This window comes from Musa acuminata, chromosome BXJ1-11, assembly GCF_036884655.1.
Source record: "Musa acuminata AAA Group cultivar baxijiao chromosome BXJ1-11, Cavendish_Baxijiao_AAA, whole genome shotgun sequence".
NCBI lineage: Eukaryota > Viridiplantae > Streptophyta > Magnoliopsida > Zingiberales > Musaceae > Musa > Musa acuminata.
The window spans coordinates 1,693,334-1,712,012 of record NC_088337.1 but is presented as its reverse complement, the minus strand read 5'-3'; the positions used below and the strand labels follow the sequence as shown (position 1 = coordinate 1,712,012).

At 40.1% G+C, this 18,679-nt stretch overlaps 4 protein-coding genes across 5 annotated transcripts; 2 read left to right on the top strand and 2 right to left on the bottom strand.

The window, feature by feature from the left end:
* The first annotated feature begins 1,463 nt into the window (after positions 1 to 1,463).
* Positions 1,464 to 2,322, top strand: LOC135596530 (glycine-rich cell wall structural protein 2-like). Its single transcript, XM_065088580.1, has one exon. It carries the CDS (start codon positions 1,515 to 1,517, stop codon positions 2,154 to 2,156), a length of 642 nt encoding a protein of 213 aa, XP_064944652.1. The 5' UTR covers positions 1,464 to 1,514; the 3' UTR covers positions 2,157 to 2,322.
* A 1,353-nt stretch (positions 2,323 to 3,675) lies between these two features.
* Positions 3,676 to 4,272, top strand: LOC103970842 (glycine-rich cell wall structural protein 2-like). Its single transcript, XM_065088431.1, has one exon. It carries the CDS (start codon positions 3,676 to 3,678, stop codon positions 4,270 to 4,272), a length of 597 nt encoding a protein of 198 aa, XP_064944503.1.
* Positions 4,273 to 6,325: 2,053 nt separating this feature from the next.
* Positions 6,326 to 11,479, bottom strand: LOC103970207 (protein SENSITIVE TO PROTON RHIZOTOXICITY 2). Its single transcript, XM_065088957.1, has 2 exons — positions 10,332 to 11,479; positions 6,326 to 7,731 (listed from the first exon to the last, which is right to left on the bottom strand). Exon 1 carries the CDS (start codon positions 11,428 to 11,430, stop codon positions 10,342 to 10,344), a length of 1,089 nt encoding a protein of 362 aa, XP_064945029.1. The 5' UTR covers positions 11,431 to 11,479; the 3' UTR covers positions 6,326 to 7,731; positions 10,332 to 10,341.
* Positions 11,480 to 12,712: 1,233 nt separating this feature from the next.
* On the bottom strand, positions 12,713 to 15,543 carry LOC135596799 (silicon efflux transporter LSI2-like). 2 transcript variants are annotated; one of them, XM_065088956.1, is made up of 4 exons: positions 15,388 to 15,543; positions 13,866 to 15,268; positions 13,576 to 13,765; positions 12,713 to 13,223 (listed from the first exon to the last, which is right to left on the bottom strand). In XM_065088956.1, the coding sequence occupies exons 2-4, from the start codon at positions 15,069 to 15,071 to the stop codon at positions 12,955 to 12,957; spliced, it is 1,665 nt and encodes a 554-aa protein (XP_064945028.1). In that variant the 5' UTR covers positions 15,072 to 15,268; positions 15,388 to 15,543; the 3' UTR covers positions 12,713 to 12,954. The 2 variants fall into 2 exon arrangements, with proteins under 2 accessions (XP_064945028.1, XP_064945027.1); XM_065088955.1 differs by having other exon boundaries at positions 15,383 to 15,539.
* Positions 15,544 to 18,679: the final 3,136 nt, after the last annotated feature.

Genomic DNA, 18,679 nt, shown 5'->3' with positions numbered 1-18,679 from the left:
TGGCTTAACAGTGTAGTACACGCGACATCCCTGCAAATACTCGTGCCTTGTTTCACTTAGTTAATTGAAGTCAACTACTAAAGTAATCGTGTTGATCAGCTGATATAGATGGCTAATAATATATTTAGCTAAGCGTCGGCATTCCCAATGCATCCCAAATTTTATCATATGTCATGTGGTGAAAGTTATGGTGGTGGGAACCATGACTTCTCGCTATCTACTGCCGAGGACTTGGTGTTCATTATAAATTAAATGACGAGCGTATGCGATCCGTCTTGACTATGAACTTACGATGCAAGAGACAGAGAAGCATCGCAGGCAATAGCGTGAGATCCGAATGCAAGGCATGGTTGACATGGAAGCATGACAGGCAATTAGATTTTTTTGCCGCGATAAATATTAAAGCATGGCTATTATAATTTCTGTATTAATTCAATTAGCCGGTTGTCAGATTGTGTCCAGTGATCTTGATTAATGTTGAATCACTATTCATTCTCCTCGAAAGAAAGCCTGCATGAGTAAAATTCTTTGTAAAGGTTTAGAACATATATTATTAGAATAACTGTGTTTTTTTTTATCCTGTTATTATGTCTGAAATACTAATTCTCCTTAATTTTAACACAAAGTTGTTATTTGTTAGTATGAATATTTTAATTTCTAATCGATCTATTTATCACATGTAAAGCGAAGAATAATGATTCCCAAGTGAAGCATTCATTATCCCCACTGTCTCCAGTTAGCTGAGTGAGTCAAACGAGGAGAGTTGAAACCCGATTTGGAATACATGTCCATAGAAAACCAAGAATTCAGCCAGCAGTGCAACCGGAAATGCACGCAGCTCGCTGGTGACTCCACAGTCGACTCGTATTCTGTCGGTAGGTGGTGCAGTTGGCCACTTGGAACACAAACGAACGCAAATATTAAACCCGGACTCATGCTTTCTTTTATTCTTCTTCTTCTTCTTCTTCTTCTTCTTGGCGTCGGCACGGTTTCCTCGAGAGACTGACTTCCTTTCGGTGTTTATGTTCAACATGGTTGTCCACATGGCTACAATTAGTGATGGAGGATTAGTGCTGGTATTTGTCAGCGACTTTGTTTGGTTGACGCCAACCCATCATCTAAAATTACCATGGATCACTCGTTCCATCACTACCAGTATGTTACGCATACCAATGACGATCCCTTTTTACCCGGGATCAGTATCATCGGGCGATTATTATAATGCATCGGATCAGGCAGTCCGGTGGCGAGAATGCCTCCAACATAGTGAGTATGAGACTTGAAGAAGACGAGGAAAAAGAAAGGCCAGTGACGTGTGCAGCGACCTCAAGTGTCAAAAAAGAAACCACCCACCGGCTGCCCGACGACTTTCTGCGGGTCGGAGCCTTAAATCTACGTGCATTGTGAAATCGGGTTTGGACTGCTAGCCTAGCCATGCAAGACTGCTATAAATACCCCTCCACCCCTCGTCGCCACCACATCTCATCTCTCAGTTCACTGCTACCTGAGCTGCAATGGCTGGTAGAACTCGTGTTAGGCTTTGGGCTCTTGCTTTCCTCGCTCTTCTGAGCCTCGAGCTCACCTTCGCTGCTAGATCCCTAGTTGGAACTAGCGCCGCAGGTGGTGGGGGCGGCGGTGGAGGAGGTGAAGGTGGAGGTGGTGGAAGTGGTGATTCCGGATATGGCTCCGGCTCCGGCTCCGGCTCCGGCGCTGGATATGGTGAGGGTGCCGGTGGGGGCAGTGCTGGAGGGTATGGAAGCGGTGGAGGTGGAGGTGGCGGCGGCGGCGGTGGCGGGGGAGAAGGCGGAGGTGCAGGCTCCGGCTCTGGTGATGGGAGTGGGTATGGCTCCGGTTATGGAGAGGGTGCTGGTTCCGGAAACGCTGGAGGATATGGCAGGGGTCGCGGTGGCGGCGGCGGCGGCGGTGGAGGCGGTGGACAAGGTGATGGTTCAGGCGCTGGCTATGGCTCTGGCTCAGGCTCAGGCTCAGGCTACGGTTCGGGCGCTGGTGGTGATCAGGGCGGAGGTTATGGGAGTGGCGGAGGCGGAGGCGGTGGAGGCGGCGGCGGAACGGGCTCCGGCTCCGGTTCCGGTTCCGGTTCCGGTTCCGGTTCTGGTTCCGGTTCCGGTAGCGGTGGAGGAAATGGCCGCCGCTAGATTTACGCACACAGATGTTGGAAGGTAGCAGGAATAAGAGCTTTAAGGTTGTATCAGAAGAAGTCCAGTAGAATGCTTGGTGATGATGAAATAAGTGATGCTGTGTAACACCATATAAGTGGAACTTGCTTTCTTGATTATAATATATAAAGAATGCTTATTGCAAGTCTCGTTTCTCGTTCCAATTTGCTTGGAGTAAGACACTGGCCAAAGCCAAGACTGAATTAAGCAGCATGTTCATCATATCAAGTATCCCGAACGGGTTCCTCAGTTCCTAAAAATGAAAGACAGATAAAAGCTAAGATTACATGTAATCTGAATCGCTTCCTAGGATTTTGAACATATCTAATATCTTATCTATTAAATCCCGTGTTGCATCGGAATAGAGAACTCCGGCCGTATCATTCGTATCCCCTTTCTCATGCATGTTTCTTCCGATTCGCATACTTTACGCACGCACTGCTATCATTCATGCATGTACGTATTTTATGTGGTCTCTTATTCCTCTGCTCGTCCCACACTTATTATTATTATACGAATAGTCCCAGTCACAGAGTAGAACTTTGTAATCAATACTGTTCAGTTGCTTATTAGAGTTTTGAATCTAATTAATTACTTGTTTCGTTGAATATTATTGCAAATTATCTAAATCAATAACTGCAAATCCTCTACAGCCTCATGCTAGAGAACAACATCGAGGATCAACTGTTCGATGGAGTGTTTTGTATGGCTTATAAAGAAGAACATGAATTATCGTGCCGAAGCTAGAAGAAAACTGGTCCGTCATGCCTAGTATCAGATTCTATCTCCATTCATGCATCTCTGCAGTAGGTGGGAAAAGAAAAAACAAAAAAACCTTTTCTTTGTTTTCTTTTATCGTTAATCTAAGTGATGAACAAAGAGGATACACATGAGGTCCACTAATTTATGTGTAAGCTGGATTTATTTTGTTTTGTGTTTTGTGATGTTAGTAGTTGTAGCTTTTAATTGGGGCATGCAATTTTTCTCTACCTCATTTTTTTGAGTCATTTTCAGATGATGTCAGGTTTTATTTTGGTTAAGTCCACAACGCTGTTTGTTCTTCTTTAAATAATATACACTTCCGAAGGCCTTTAACCACTTTGCTTAGTCATATTTTCTCTTTACCTATTATTGTAAATGAAAATAATGCGAGCCTTTACTTTGAAAGAAAAATCAAGAATATATATATATATATATATATATATATATATATATATATATAAACAATGTCCAAAGTGATGCATCGATGGCTGGCCTTCCCAATGATAATAAATCCCAGCTGATCATGAAAGAAAGGAGGGAAAAGAGAAGGTCGGGGCCGCAGTGTCAAAAAGACTTCCTTCCCGGCCCTCGGTTTCACACGACTCTGCAATACTATACGCGCATTAAGGCGTCGGATTTGGACTGTTACCCATGCAACCAAACCTTGTAAGTACTCTTCGGCTACCTCCCTCCACCACCACGTTTCATCTCTCAGGTCACTGCTAGTTCAGCTGCAATGCTTAGCAGAAATCGTGTTAGGCTTTGGCCTCTTGCCTTCATCGCACTTCTGAACCTCGAGCTCACCTTCGCTGCTAGATCCCTTACTGGAACTAGCGCCGGAGGTGGCGGAGGCAGGGGTGGAGGAGGTGAAACTGGTCGTGCGTCCGGATATGGATCTGGGTATGGCTCTGGACATTGTGAGGGTGCCGGTGGGGGGAGTGCTGGAGGGTACGGAAAAGGAGGAGGCGGTGGCGGAGCTGGTCATGGGTCCGGATATGGATCTGGGTATGGCTCTGGTTATGATGAGGGTGCCGGTGGGGGCAGTGATGGAGGGTACGGAAAAGGATGCGGCGGTGATGGAGAAGGGGGCGGTGAAGGTTCTGGTTATGGATCCGGTTATGGTGAGGGTGCCGGTGGAGGGAGTGCCGGAGGGTACGACAGAGGAGGAGGAGGAGATGGCGGTGGCGGGGGAGAAGGGGGAGGTCACGGCTCTAGCTTTGGTTATGGGCGTGGGTATGCCTCCGGTTATGGTGAGGGTGCTGGTGCCGGGAACGCTGGAGGATACGGCAAGGACGGCGGAGGCGGCGGTGGTGGCGGCGAGAAAATATTGTGAGAGAATATCGAACAAAATATATAAATAAAAATATGAGCAATAATTATTACTTACTTAAAGAATGAACAAACATCTCAATCTCACCTTATGCTTATAAAAATGCACAAACATTTTTATGCTTATACTTATTTGATCTTAGTCTCACCTTCATCATTTATAAAAAGAAGCAAAGGTTCCTCACAGGGAATATGATCTTCAAGCTTTCTAAAGTCACATTGCCATTATAGAATGACGATAAATGATCATGAGATAGAAACAAGAGAGGATCATCAACGAGGAGACACCCACGAGTGAAGCAGGAATGAAGGATCACCTGTATACTTCGATCATATACATCATTTATAAAACCATATAAAGCTATATGAGTGAAAGACTGATGGAATCGTAACACTGTCACATCATTACAAGGGTCAAAGAGGATAAATTTTAGTTTGTGAAACCATACGAGCATAAATGCCTTCGTGCTCGACATTCGATGAACAGTTATTTACATACTTATAACTATTCGTTTAGTTTTTTTTTCTCTCTCTCTTACACTTAAGATGTTCACTTAATTACTTGTAATGCTTTCATCTTCGCAAGACATCGGAACACGTCTGTCACTTATTTTCGAGTTAATCAATTTTTTTCTTTTACAAGTTCTATAAGATTTGAGCAAGGTTACAAATTAATCGACTCTTTACATATGCATATTACAATGGTGCGTCATGACTTAAACAATCTCAACTAAGCTCGAGAAATTAGCGTAAGAGTACATCATGACTTAGGCAACTCAATATGAGTCCATGACTTTACTACAAAGGTGTCTCATGAGTTAGATAATTTCAACTAAGTTCATGATATTATGATATATATTTATCTTTTATATATATATATATATATATATATATATATATATATATATATATATATATATATATAAAATTTTTTATTAGATTGTAATAGAATTTATATATGACATATTTGTATTAGGTCTTAAGCGGACATTATGCACAAATCTTAAAATGCACATGGTAGAGAATTTTGAAATAAATATGAATATCTAACCCCCTCTCTTTTTAGAATGGTGTATGTGATATTTATATAAAGGTAGAAACTTGACCCTATCCTATAGATCCCTATCCACCACTCTTTTATGATAAGTCATATGACATTCATCAAGAGAGACATTCATTCTTATAAAAATATTATAAACCCCACAATTTAGAACGGATGAATGAAAAGTTAAAAACTTGTAGCCAATAGCTTTTATGTGAGATGCATAAATGAAGAGAGAGTAAGAGGCCCTACTTTATCTATTCATTTCATTTTTCTCCTCCTTAGCATCCTTTTTCTTTATCTTCAATCATCACAATAATACCATTACTATCATAATAGTAGCACCATCACCGAAATCAGTAATAACATCATCATCATCAATGCACCCTCGTTGAGAACCACCACCCTATGTGCCACCTCTTCTATCGCACTATCCGTTCGATCCTCATTTCATCGTCTACGGCCAAGCCAAGAGTAATAGATCCTTTTCTATTATGTTACAAGCTATTTAAGGGAGAAATATTCTTTATCCTCAAATTTTAAATAATGTATTAACTCAGAAAATATTATTGATCCAATCATATCTTATTTAGGATTGAATTTTGAGATACTTCATTTTCGGTCCATCCATCCAAAGTTAGCCTACTAACCCCTCATGTTTTCCTTTTCTTTATTATTCTACATTTGCTTATCTAAATTTATTAAATTATTATTTAAATTAATTAAAAAGTTAAACAAATCATTGTTTAGAAAATGAGTTAGCATCATTGCTACGACTTCTTTTTCTTTTTTTTTAAGACTCTTTGACTTTATCACCTCTCATTATACATTTTAGTTTTCCTCATCATATATCACACCACTCACTCCTATCTCAAAGATGGTAGACGAAACGTTTTCAGTCATATAAATTAGTAGCTACGACACTTTACAACATGTCTTTCCCCATACAAACACAAATCAAAATATATTACGTGCTTAACTTTGAAGTTTATCAATGGAGAATAGATTGATAGATTTATACAACATTCTAGAAGCCCGTTCAAGATTCAATACAGAAATATAGAGCATTTAAGACACCTGAATATACATAAAGCATCGATATATATATATATATATAATATAATATAATATAATCTCGCTTTGTATCCTACATGAAGCCAATGTCATTTAAGTATATATCTTTCAACATTTTTTCCTTTCTTGTTTGTTTGTAATCTCCAGGCTCTTTCAGATATCTCATCTTCGTTTACAAATGAGAATCAATGATTAACAATCATCTCATTGTATTTTTCCTACATTAACAACATAATATTTTTAAATAAGTATCATCTGATTAAATATAAATATAAACAATAATAAATCGTTCATACCACAACTTATTTCGCATAATCATCAACCCACTTATTCCTCATTTTGTCCTTGTGTGTTACCTCAAAAAAAAAAAATATTCTTGGATGGTTCCTTACCTATGCATCTTATCTAACATTAAAAAAATTAAAATATTAGTATCGAATATAATAACAAAAAAAAAATTTCGTTCATAACTTTTGGATCTCGAAGCATGGCCTATTTTGTGAAATTATGGCATGAATACAAAGACGTTACCGAAATATTTGAGAACTAAATTAATTTACGAACCATTTCGATCGATCATGCGGAATTGTATGAAGATATTTTTTTCTTGATAAGTGGCATTCACATTAAAGTATTTTGTTTGGGTTTTATACTTCATTTGTGTATGATGATCATGATACACATTCTTTATGATTGATTCTTTTGTACTTAAATTATAAATATCAGGAATCAAATTATGAAAATATAACATTAAATCATCATGCACACAAAGATACTAATTTGTAAATCTTATTCTTCTTATGTTGTTCGATGTTATCATCATTCTTGACATTCAAAGGAGTATAATAAGGATTCTTCAAGATAATTTGGGTGATTAAGCAGTGGATTGTCCTCCCTAAAGGTTTACCATTAGAAAATCAATTGGAACATCACCCTTTGGAAAATCAATCAACGGCTTGATCTAACATGTTTATCCTATTCCTTTCTTTTCGCTGGAATAAGATCCTAATAAAAAAGTTATCACATTGAATAACATTAAATGATAAAATTATAACATATAAAAACTATAGCATTGAGTAATAAAAATGTCAAAAGAGAAAGACACCTTACCAATAGCACCAGACTAAACATCTTTAGTTGACCGGCGAGTGCTTGCCCGACGTGTTCTCATTGTGCTTGGCATTGATGATTCCTCTTCCTCCTGTGACCTTGCAAGAGAAAGGTTTTTACCTTTGCATTGTTTTCTGTCTCAAAACTATGGCTTAGAGACCAACAGTAACCAAAAGCAATCAAATTCGGAACTTCTTTTGTGTCTCCAATAGTCATGAAGTAATCGTTGATCGAGTGCTGAAATCAAAGAAAATACTTCAGAATGAGTAGAGAAAAAACAATAGCCTCTCTCGGAACTAAATGAGCATTTAATTCTAAAACATCAACACAGAATGATGATGTTGGAAACATACAATTAGACGCTATACTATTCAAAATCATTACGACCGACCTTAGAGAATTCAAAAGAAAGATAAAGATAATATGCTCAAAATCTGTGACCTTTGAAGAGTAATAAAATGTTTAGAGTTAAATAATATCTTAATCTTCTTGAACAAGAAGGACATCTTCCGTGTCATCATCATCATCGTCATCAATGAAATCTTCAACATCATACATACTCTCTATAATCATCATCAATTGCCTTATATTTCGAACTCACTCGTATCAATAGTCAATCGTTGAAGATTATTTATTTCCCAAATTAAATCATTAATATTATTAGAGCTAGTCTCAGAAAATTTACCACAAGTTAATTTTGACAACCCAACAAGACAATAAAATGGAAAGAATAAAAGCGACACCAGATATATGTGGTTCGGTAATTACTACTAACAAAGAAGGACAATTACAAATTATTTAGGAAGATGTTCCTAGGCCATAAAACATCCGAAAATACTAAACAAGAAAAACCAAACTATAAGTCCAAACTATTTAAATGAGTATAAACTTAAACCAAAGCAAACAGTTAGGTTTTTATTTATAGTTTCGAAACGAGACAACAAGTCTGATTTTCCCGATGTGGGACTATGGGACTTGCCAAACTAACAGACTTCATATTTCATTAATATTACAAGTATGACTATTTTTGTTTGAAGATGAATTGGTTCATTGTCTTGTTTTTTCTCTGTTTCTTTTTCGTATTGAAAATCATCACATTATAAAAACCTCGAGAGGCAATTTTTACAACATCATTAATATTTTTAACTTATTCAACATGACTTACAAGAACAAAGGGATGAGTTATCCCTTCTCTTAGAGTACGAGATAAATCTTTATAGTAAAATTATAATCATCAATAATAATTCTTCTTTTTGGATAATGGAGGTCAAACTAATCACACTTAAACGACACAACAACTTGATAACCTCCTATATAGTGGAATTCAATAATGTCACCTAAAACCTAAAAAATTAAATAATGCTTCCTATTTTCATGATCCTTGGTATAGAAACGAAAATCATTTATGATGTATCCAGTGATTTATTACATCACACTATACACTAGTGACATAAGTTGATTATCGACTTCTTGCATTCATGCAATTTATTTTTGGCATAAAATTAAGTTAATAACTAATAATTTTATAAATAAAAACTATTTATAAATATACTTGCATATATTTCAAACGATCTTATTGACCTTTGCATTCATGTGATCTTTTTTACATTATTCACATTCTCTATATTAAATACATAAGGAGAAAATACCAAACAAGATATATATAAAAAAAAAATCTATAATTATTACTCGCTTAAAGAATAGATAAACTTCTTCGTAATTCTGCAAAACAAATATATGACCTAAATTCCACTCCTTCAAACCAAGCTTACTTAATTTTTTTACCTAAACATAAAGAGCATCCAGATTTTGCAAATATAGTCAATTCCTTGTTTGAACTTAATCTCACCCTCATAATTTCTTGGTATCTAATTAAATATTGTTTCTATATTATGCATATATCCGGAATAAAATGTGAGACATTCATCAGCAATATTCCCTTCTACAATGGAACCTTTTGGATGAGCCATATTCCACACATAATTTTTCAATGTTCTCATATATCTAACATGACGAAAGCATATATTAGATAAGTATTTTTAAAAAAAATATTAATACAACAAAAATATACTATAAGATCATAGTACCTCTCAGTCGAATACATCCACCTATATAGCACTAGGCCTCCAGTTTTAGCCTCACTTGCTATGTGAATTGGAAGATGCTCCATCATGTCAAAAAATGTTGGAGGAAACATCATTTCAAACTTGACGATCTAACTCATAAACGCTTACAACTTTAGCACAAAGATCTTCGAAAAATAAACAAAGCTCAATTGAAACATCACAGACGTTCTTATTCAGTATACCTCAAAAGTGCCAGTGGTAATAGATTTTTCGAAAGAATTTGAATAATATGAAGATTATTACTTGCATTGATCGAAAATGTAACGAAAAGCACAAGGACCATGTCTAAACTTATCTACCTCTTGATACATATTTTGAGAGGCCAACGAGAGATGCAGAGGCTACAATTGCAAGTCGATGAGGGTTGCTAATTTAGCTTTAATTTAGATGGCAATGTTTCCATCAACTTTATAGCTATTCTAACTTATATAATAGTTACCTTCTGTAAAAGAAGAAGAAGGAGAGACTGAAACAAAAGCTAGGGAAGGATTCAGAGTGATGAAAGAAGTATTCTGAACTTTCATCTCCCCACTTTTGTGATCCTGGTTCCCAATATGATTGAACTCAAGCAGCAGTAGTTTCTTGCAGCACATGTATAAGCTGGAAGCAGACTTATGCACAGTAACTTTCAGAAACTCTATGAAATCATTTAGTACAGAGTCTTTGTTTCTACCACAAGCAAAAGAAGATGGAGAGATGAGACCTTCCTACCTACTTCAACTTAGTCCCGCAAGCGACTGGGTTGTGGAGTGTGCCCGACGAACAAAGCCACATGACCCATGAGCTTGTCCTTCCTGGAGAAGTTGGTTCCGCAGGAGCACCGCCACCGCAGATCCCCGCAGTGCTTCTCGTGCGTCCGGAGATCCGACAGCACCGAGAACTGCTTGAGGTTGCACCGATTGCACACGTACATCTTGGGGCAGTGGCTCCGCTTGTAGTGGTTCTTCGCGCACACCACCGACTTGAGGGGCTGGAACTTGGCGTGCTTCCTGTTCCACCTGCAACCATCGTGGGGACACGAGTACTTCAGGGCCACTCCTGAGCTGCTACTCCTGCTGCTCTTCGTCGGGTTGGCCAGCGCTGCAGCGCTCTTGTACTCATCCCCGTGCGCTCTCATGTGCATCCTTAGATTCGCGTCACGCCGAAACCCTTTGCCGCATACTTGGCAGTAGTGCGTGTACTTGGCTAAGAGATCAGCCGCATCCAATTCGATTATAGTATATCCGTTCGACGAGAGACCTTGAGAACATTCCTTCCTCATTCCGGCACGATCAAGGGGCGGTTTCACCTTTCTAATTTGATCCCTGGTAACGCTACCATCGTCGACGTCAATAGCAGAATTGGTACTCGGATTATTGCTGCTGAAGAAATCGTCCTTCCTGGTGATTCCTAGGCTGTTATTTGATGAATGATCCATCCATGCTGTTGCGCTTTCGACCTTCATCTCACTCGGTGGCGGCTCATCGTATGCAACGGCAGTGCTTGGGCCCACTTGCGGAAGCGTGCAACTCAGTGATGATGCCGCAAGAATGATCTCCTGTATCATGATTCCTGCACAGGAGACTCCCATGGCTATCGACTCCTGCTGTGTTCGATTCGGAGAGGTCATCATGCTCACGCAAGATTCCAATTGCTGCACCTTTTCTCTAAGGACCGAGAGGCTATACAGAAGAGCGTGGGAGGATGTGATCTGATCCGTGCCAGAAGCAGCGGCTCCGGCGGATGAGTAGAGGATATCATCCATCCCTTGATAAATGTGGAAGCTGTCCTGCGGGCATCTCTGCAAACACGAAGAGGTGTCTGAAATCATGGCCGGGGCTTCTGCAACTCCTCCTAATTACAAGGCTTGTATAGTAGAAGAGAAATGGGACTTGGGGAAGGAAGGATGCAAGAACGGGGAAGATATAAGAGAAGGAATCGGCGTGGAAGTCAACTTAGACGTTAAGAACATCCCTGCTTGAGCCTTCCTCAAAGCCCACCGATCCCACATACGACAAACATTGGAAATATACTATTATGTTCCGCAGCATTAGAATACTCGTACAAAGAGGACCGGGCGCAGTTTCCTTTTTCTCCATTCGTGGTGTCTCCCTCTTGAGGTTCTCTCGCATGGCTTGTTGATTCCTTCAACATTTCCATTCTCCATTACTGTTGTGTTCTCAACCTCTTACAGCTCATCTTGGATTAGGTCATATCTGTGGCGGCCATGGGAAAGAACACCTACTTCTGCAGAGAGAGAGAGAGAGAGGAGGCGATGTCGAGACCAACTTGGAAACTGGATTGGGATATAGTAATAGTTGCTTCCGGGGTGAGGACGACCGCACCAGCGTGGCGGCTTGGCAGCTTGCTGCTGATCTGGGGGACAGGACCCACTTTACGAGTCCATGGCCCACCTGCAGCAATAATGCACTGACACGTGGTTCGGTCATCGCCTGGATGAGACGAACGGAAATTTTTATCCGTATGTGTCATCCTACATAAAATTCACATCAGTAAGATTTGATAGATCTTTAGTCACATGAATAAAAATGCTTGGATTTAACTTTTAGTACTAAACTCATCCAATCTTAGATACCAACCAAATCTATGGTTTGCTGCGTATGTGTGACAAAGCTAAAATATCATAATGTACACGCACACCCATTTCAAACTATGCTATGTGACTGCCGTAGGAAAATTGTGCTGTGGTGTACGTTGTTGATTGGTATGTTAGCATATGACATTGGGCTCTCGCATTCATGTCGCAACTGGGATCCGGTGCGGGCCCCATCTCGATCGGTGGTTGATTCATGTCGTCCTGTACGCAACGAACGAGTGGGTGAAACCGTGATGGCCACGGTTGTGCGTGACACCTGAGGTGCCGCGGCCCAGCGGACTACTGCGCATTCCACGGTACGCTGACGTGGACCCGGACAAGGATCCAGGGTATTTCACGCACAGCGGGCGGCTCTTTATTACTCCAGGCCTGGGCTCCACTAATGGGACCCAACGGTTGCTGAGCGGAAACACCCACCCCATCCGGAAATCCAAGTGAGAAACGCTTTCTATTAATATATATATACTTTTTTATTTATTTATATTTAAAGAGCAGGTGAGGAACCTAAAATTCAAATTACCATAAATTATTGAAACATAATAAAATTACAGAAATAATCAGATTTCCATCTTCATTATCTGCTATTCGTTCTACCAAAACCAAGCAAATTACTTTTACACATAACCAGATGGCACCGTAATTATTTCCCTTCACAATAATGATGCCTACTACTTATGAGATTTGATCCTATTTCACCGAATAGTCATGAAGAATCTATCTACTCTGGTCGAGACTAATTTAGTAACTCCTGACCAAGAACAAACCAATCCCCGCGACGAGAAGGGTTGAGGGGACACCGAAGCGGAGATGGCCGAGGAAGGAGAGGTTGTAAGCGAAGTACTGAACTCGCCGAGCTTGCTCACACACTATAAGGTTCGCCGCAGAGCCCAACAAGGAGAGGTTGCCTGCCACCGTGCTGACCCATGCAAGTATGAGCCATGCCCGCATCTCCTCAGCGGGTGATATAAGTGCCGCAGATGCGGCAATTCTTCCGCCCAGCAGCAGAACTGAAACGAGCAGAACAGAGGGTGAGGAGAACCATTCTAACATTAACGACAGCGGTTCATCATGGATTGGCTGGCCAATTCTTGATGACATCTTGAGTATACCGTAGATTAAAATGATCGAGTATAGTGAGCCGATCTGGTTTTCGGTAAACATAAGATGCCCCATTCTCCAAATACTTCTTTCATTAAAGTCCATTCAACTTAATTTAGAGCAAAGGAATGTAGATTTCAGTTCTGAAATGTTAAGTTCGATTAGGTTCTGAGAAATCAAAACAGTGAATGTCATCGAGACGTTTAGTTCAGTCCGACTACGTACTTAGGTGGCACTAAAGGAAAAGGAAGAAGAAGATACCTGTAGGGACATTGGAAGCAACATTTGAGAGTACAAGAATCACCAGAGAGAGAAGTGTGATCCCACTAGCACTGTCGATGCGAGCATATGGTTCCACAAACTCCCACAAAGCACTCGGTATGCCGGTTTTGTTGAAGCCATCCACGGTTATGAACATCCCACAGAAGAATATTAAGAGGGAGTATGAAACCTGCTTCCGATTGTGCAGCAGACAAGGATGGCTCAGGCAAACCCAAGATGAACATTGCAAGAAGCACTGTATCAATCGAATCGAACACGATCCAAATTACCTTCTCCAGGCAAGGGCAAGCATCCTTGAAATCCAGCACGACCAGAGCAAGAGCCGCAGTGATTGCAGTCCACGACATGTTTAGCCCCATCAGAAGAGAGATGAGCATCCCGATAGTCACAAGATAGACGCAGGCCTTCCACATCCTGCTCTTCCACATCTCCATGGAGCTTTCCTTGGAGTCCGCGGCTTGGAGAGAAGCCTCTTCTCTCGAGACGCATCTTTGGCTGCTGTAGGTCCTGGAAACCCTCCTCGATGATACACCTTCCTCTCTGTGAGCGATTCCAGCACCCTCTGCTGCGTCTCGAGATGCAGCCGAGGCCCTCATTGACTCGATTCCAACATTTGATGCGTTCTGCACATCGATGTCGATGCTGTTGGCCCTGCTCCTTAAGCTACTGATATGGGCGAACTCCCCGGACAAGGATGGGCTCCGGAAGAATGCCTCAAGCGAAGAACCAAATTCCTGGGAGTTCAAAGAAGCAACGTGCGACATGGTAGCCGGCGAGAACCGGTGCAAGGTCATGTCGTCCTCAGCCACCACCTCCCCGACCGCGGAAGCCACCTCCTCATCCTTCTCGACCGACAGCAGTTTCCAGAAGTAGCAGAGGAGGATGGCCGCATTCAGAAGCCCCCCAAGGAGCACCGCGGGGAACAGCCCCGCCAAGAACTTCTCAAAGGAAATCCCGCTTTGCACCGCGATGACCAGGTTTTGCGGGTTGCCGATCGGAGTGGCCGCAGATCCGATGTTGGAGCTGGAGGCGAGGGCCAGCAGAAAAGGCTGCGGCGGCAGGTTGTTCTGCCTCGCGAGCTTCAGTATGAACTCCGTGAGGACGACGCAGCAGGTGTCGTTTGTGAAGAGAGCGCTGGAGACGGCGGAGACGAGGCAGATGCGGACGAGCAAGTCCTTGCCGCCCCGGCTCTTCCAGGAGAGCAACTTGCCCAGGTACTTGAACATGTCGGCCTTCTCCAGGAAGACGCTGACGACCATGGTCCCGAAGAGGAGGCCGAGGATGGGGAGGTCGATCGCGTCGTAGGCTTCCTCCGGCGGTATGACGCGGAAGATCACCATGAGCATGGCGCCGAGGAGGGAGCCTGCGGTTCTCCCGATCGGGAGGAAGGGAACCGCAGGGAAGACGGCTAAAACCCAGAATATGCCGAAGGCAATGGAGCCGAGAACCACCTTCACCGGAGCTGCCATGGCCATCTTTCAACAAGGGAAGTAGATGGAAGACAAGGATCAAGCAGTCAACAGCAACCCATGGAGTTCAAGCCACCCATGATTCGATTTCGATCGCCCAAAGCTACCGAAAAGGAAATCTTGTAAAAGAAAGCGGATTCTAATCACTCCATGATGACCAAAGCACTAGAACGGCTCTGCTTGCTGATCGGGTGTCCGTCTTCCTGCAAGAGCGAGCCATGCAAGCACAGCCGATTAGGAAAACTTTTACGGAACATAGAACTCAGAGCCAACTCAGAGCCAGAGAAACAAAAAGGAAAAGAAATCCAAACACTCACTCAACTGAATCGAGCAGCAATGGTCGAAATCCACAGCAAGCATTAGGAAGAGGGGCCACCTGCTGTTGCAGCATGCAAGACGATGCAAAAGGCGCCTCATAGAGGAGGAAGAATGTGAGGCCACGGCACATGAATTGATATTGCAAGTTTGGCAGCGCTTATAAGGAAATTGGAATGAATCCAATAAATTTCGGCCTTCTATTTTCTTTTTTCTGTGGACATGAAAAATCACCCCAAGATATGTAGAATCGATCGATTGATTTTGTTATCATCTTTTGATATCATAACAATCATGAAGAAATTCGCCAAATTTAGAGCCTCTATTGATTTTTAGTAATAAGACCAACTCAAAAATAAAATCATCTAAAGTTACTTATTATATATATTTATAATAAATGATGAAAATGACATTCGGATACTTGTAATGATACGTCAACATCTTAATTAGATAAGTAGTCAACACTTATAAATATATCAAATGAGAATTTTAAAGTGTCTTACTGCATATATATATATATATATATATATATATATATATATATATATATATATATATATAATATTACCGTAACTCTTACGAAGTCATTATATATTACCTGTCCAATAAAGAGTCAGGCAGAGGCACCTCAAACAGCCCCCACACTCTTACGACATTTTTGGAGCCGTACGAAGAGGTCCAGACGTGAATTAATGACTCCCCCCTTCTCAATTATTGGTTCTCTCCTTCCAGTCGTTGTCTTCCTCCCAATGGCAGCCATCATCCTCCTACTCCGCTGCGGCACAGCCATCGTCGGTCGTCGTCAGTGCCACGAGGTCTCCTCCAATTGAAGCACGGAACACACAGTAGCCACAGACCAAGGCATGTTTTCATCCAATGAACTGGAGGGAGACTTCCCGGTGTTCCCCCATCCCTTGATGTGCTCGCTTTTGTCACCAACGGGGTCCACTCATTGGCCATCTCATACATCAACAATAATGCAGCATTTGGCTGTCTGTAGCATCAAGTGAGTTCAGATAGGTTATCTATAAAATCATATCAAGGTATGTTTGATGATCACTCTTCTGATGATTAAGTTAGAATTGTGAAGAAAATATGATTTTTGCGAGTGAGGAGAAGTTAGACCGACTGAGTGTTTGATTTAGGTGCCGAGTCGACGATGAAGTGGCAGAAGAACTACCACTTCAGTACTAATATAACTTGTTATAAGTCATCGCCAAATCATTTGGTCTGATCTCTGAAGTGTAAGGATCGAACTTATGTCATACGTGGATTAATACGAAGATAAAAGTAGAAATCCAATCGAGTCCATATCGTGGAGTTACCTGATGGAATAAAGCTGTAAAGAAGTAATGGCGAAAAGTAAGCTTACAAAACGTAGTATTCTTTAATGTCGATGCGAAGGTCCGTATCGCAATCGAACGCTGTCAATAAGCATTCGCCCCCGGTAACAACACAACGACAGTGTGCAATTATGTGGGTGTTGTTTTGTAGGCATTTGGGAATCATGGAATGTGATCCATCCAAGGGTCCAAATCAATAAAAGTACTGAATGATATGATCAACTTTGCATGATTATAAGAAAGGAAGAAAACACAAAACAATACATATTACAGCTTCAAGTCCCCAAACAATAATAATAGGAATAAGTACATGCAATCACTTGGCTATTATCGAAGACATTTCTTTTTGCTTTATGTTTTATTTCCTTCAAAATCGTAGTTGGTGTGACGTCCAATCCTTCCTTTAGAATGGCTTCACCTCCTTTTATGATATAAGATAAGAGAGAAGTAATGATAAATTTCGAGAAGAACAAATACTTGTATCAAATGATACAATCACAGCAGATGACTGACGGAGTAAGTTCTAAACGCTGTAAAGGACTGAGCTAAATGAAAGTCCCAATTGATCGGTGTTAACTTGCATTACAGATTCGATCTGTGGGTCAGGTTATCACTGCCAATTCGAGAACAGCTATGTAATTCCCTATGTGAATTTGAGAACAAGACAACGTTGTCCCTATGTTTAACCCACTCACATTTCTTCTGGTCATTTTCTTCATTATTTTAAGCACAGGCGACAAACAATCGGTGTCTCAAGTCATTTCGGGTTGAAAGCAGCAATAGCATATACACAGTGCCGTTGTAACTCTGAGATGCCATAATAGAAGTGGACCATAAACGAAAGGGAAAGGAAATGATGTAACACATTCTTCAGTTTAAGTGGTGAATTCAACAGGGATGTTAGCTGGCTTTCTGCAAAACTCTAGGAAAATAATAGAAGGAATGAGAAGTATCTGTAGTGTGTTGGGTTGATGTAAGAATATATATTTATATTATGAATAATTGTTCGTCATTGTAATAATAGTAGACTTATTATTGTGGTAGATTTTAGTTAGTTTATCTTTTTTTTTTTTTTTTAGACCTATAAGAATTTTTAGAAGTCAAATTGTTTGATTTGCTGTACTTATAGCCATAACGTACTTCACCTCAAAGTTTAAGATAGTAATACATTCTTACTTCGTTTGTTATCCATAGAATCACCCTTGAATTAAGACTAAGCATAAATCCTATATTATTATTTTTTATCTGCACAACCAGTCTAATTACTATTAGTATAAAAATATAACTTAAAATCATTTACTTGCTCCAAAATAGTTCTCTTGATAATACTTGCTAAGAGTTCTCTTGACGTAACTAAGAACTCTTTTAACTGCTCCAAAATAATACTTGCTAAGGCTGTGCATAAATCTGAATAATAAACTAACTACAAATATGATATTTGACCTTGAATATGTGTGATAAATTAACCCTCAAATTAGACTTCTATACTGTTTCTCATCTTTTTTTTTTAACTATGTCATCTAACATAATTTTATCATTTATACTTATTAGAATATTCACTGACTTACAAGCTATCATATGAAACATTTTTAATAAATTTTTAGCATATTTTTCTTAACATAAAAAAATATTTATATCTTGAATAATTTTCATTTCAAAAAAATAATGTAAAAGCCCTACATCAGTCATTTGAAATTCTAACATCATATTTTTCTTAAATTCAATAAGCATGTTTGATGAATTTTCAATAAAATCACATCATCCATATACAAACAAACAATAAAAAATTTCATACCTTAGGCTTTTATATATATTTATTTTCATCTTGTGAAACAATATGCATAGACCCATAAATATCTATATACATAAGTTTAATCTTTGGCTCTCCAAGAATAATCTATCCAAAAAATATTTCTGTGTTTTTTTTTTTAAAACATAAAATTCATAAATAATATC

Coding starts and splice junctions, on each gene's coding strand:
- LOC135596530 (XM_065088580.1), top strand. CDS start 1,515: ATGGCTGGTAGAACTCGTGTTAGGCTTTGGGCTCTTGCTTTCCTCGCT.
- LOC103970842 (XM_065088431.1), top strand. CDS start 3,676: ATGCTTAGCAGAAATCGTGTTAGGCTTTGGCCTCTTGCCTTCATCGCA.
- LOC135596799 (XM_065088956.1), bottom strand. CDS start 15,071: ATGGCCATGGCAGCTCCGGTGAAGGTGGTTCTCGGCTCCATTGCCTTC. Junction 13,766..13,865: donor CTTGCCCTTGCCTGGAGAAG/GTAATTTGGATC, acceptor AATCGGAAGCAG/GTTTCATACTCCCTCTTAAT. Junction 13,224..13,575: donor TGCTTCCAATGTCCCTACAG/GTATCTTCTTCT, acceptor TGCTCGTTTCAG/TTCTGCTGCTGGGCGGAAGA.
- LOC103970207 (XM_065088957.1), bottom strand. CDS start 11,430: ATGATTTCAGACACCTCTTCGTGTTTGCAGAGATGCCCGCAGGACAGC.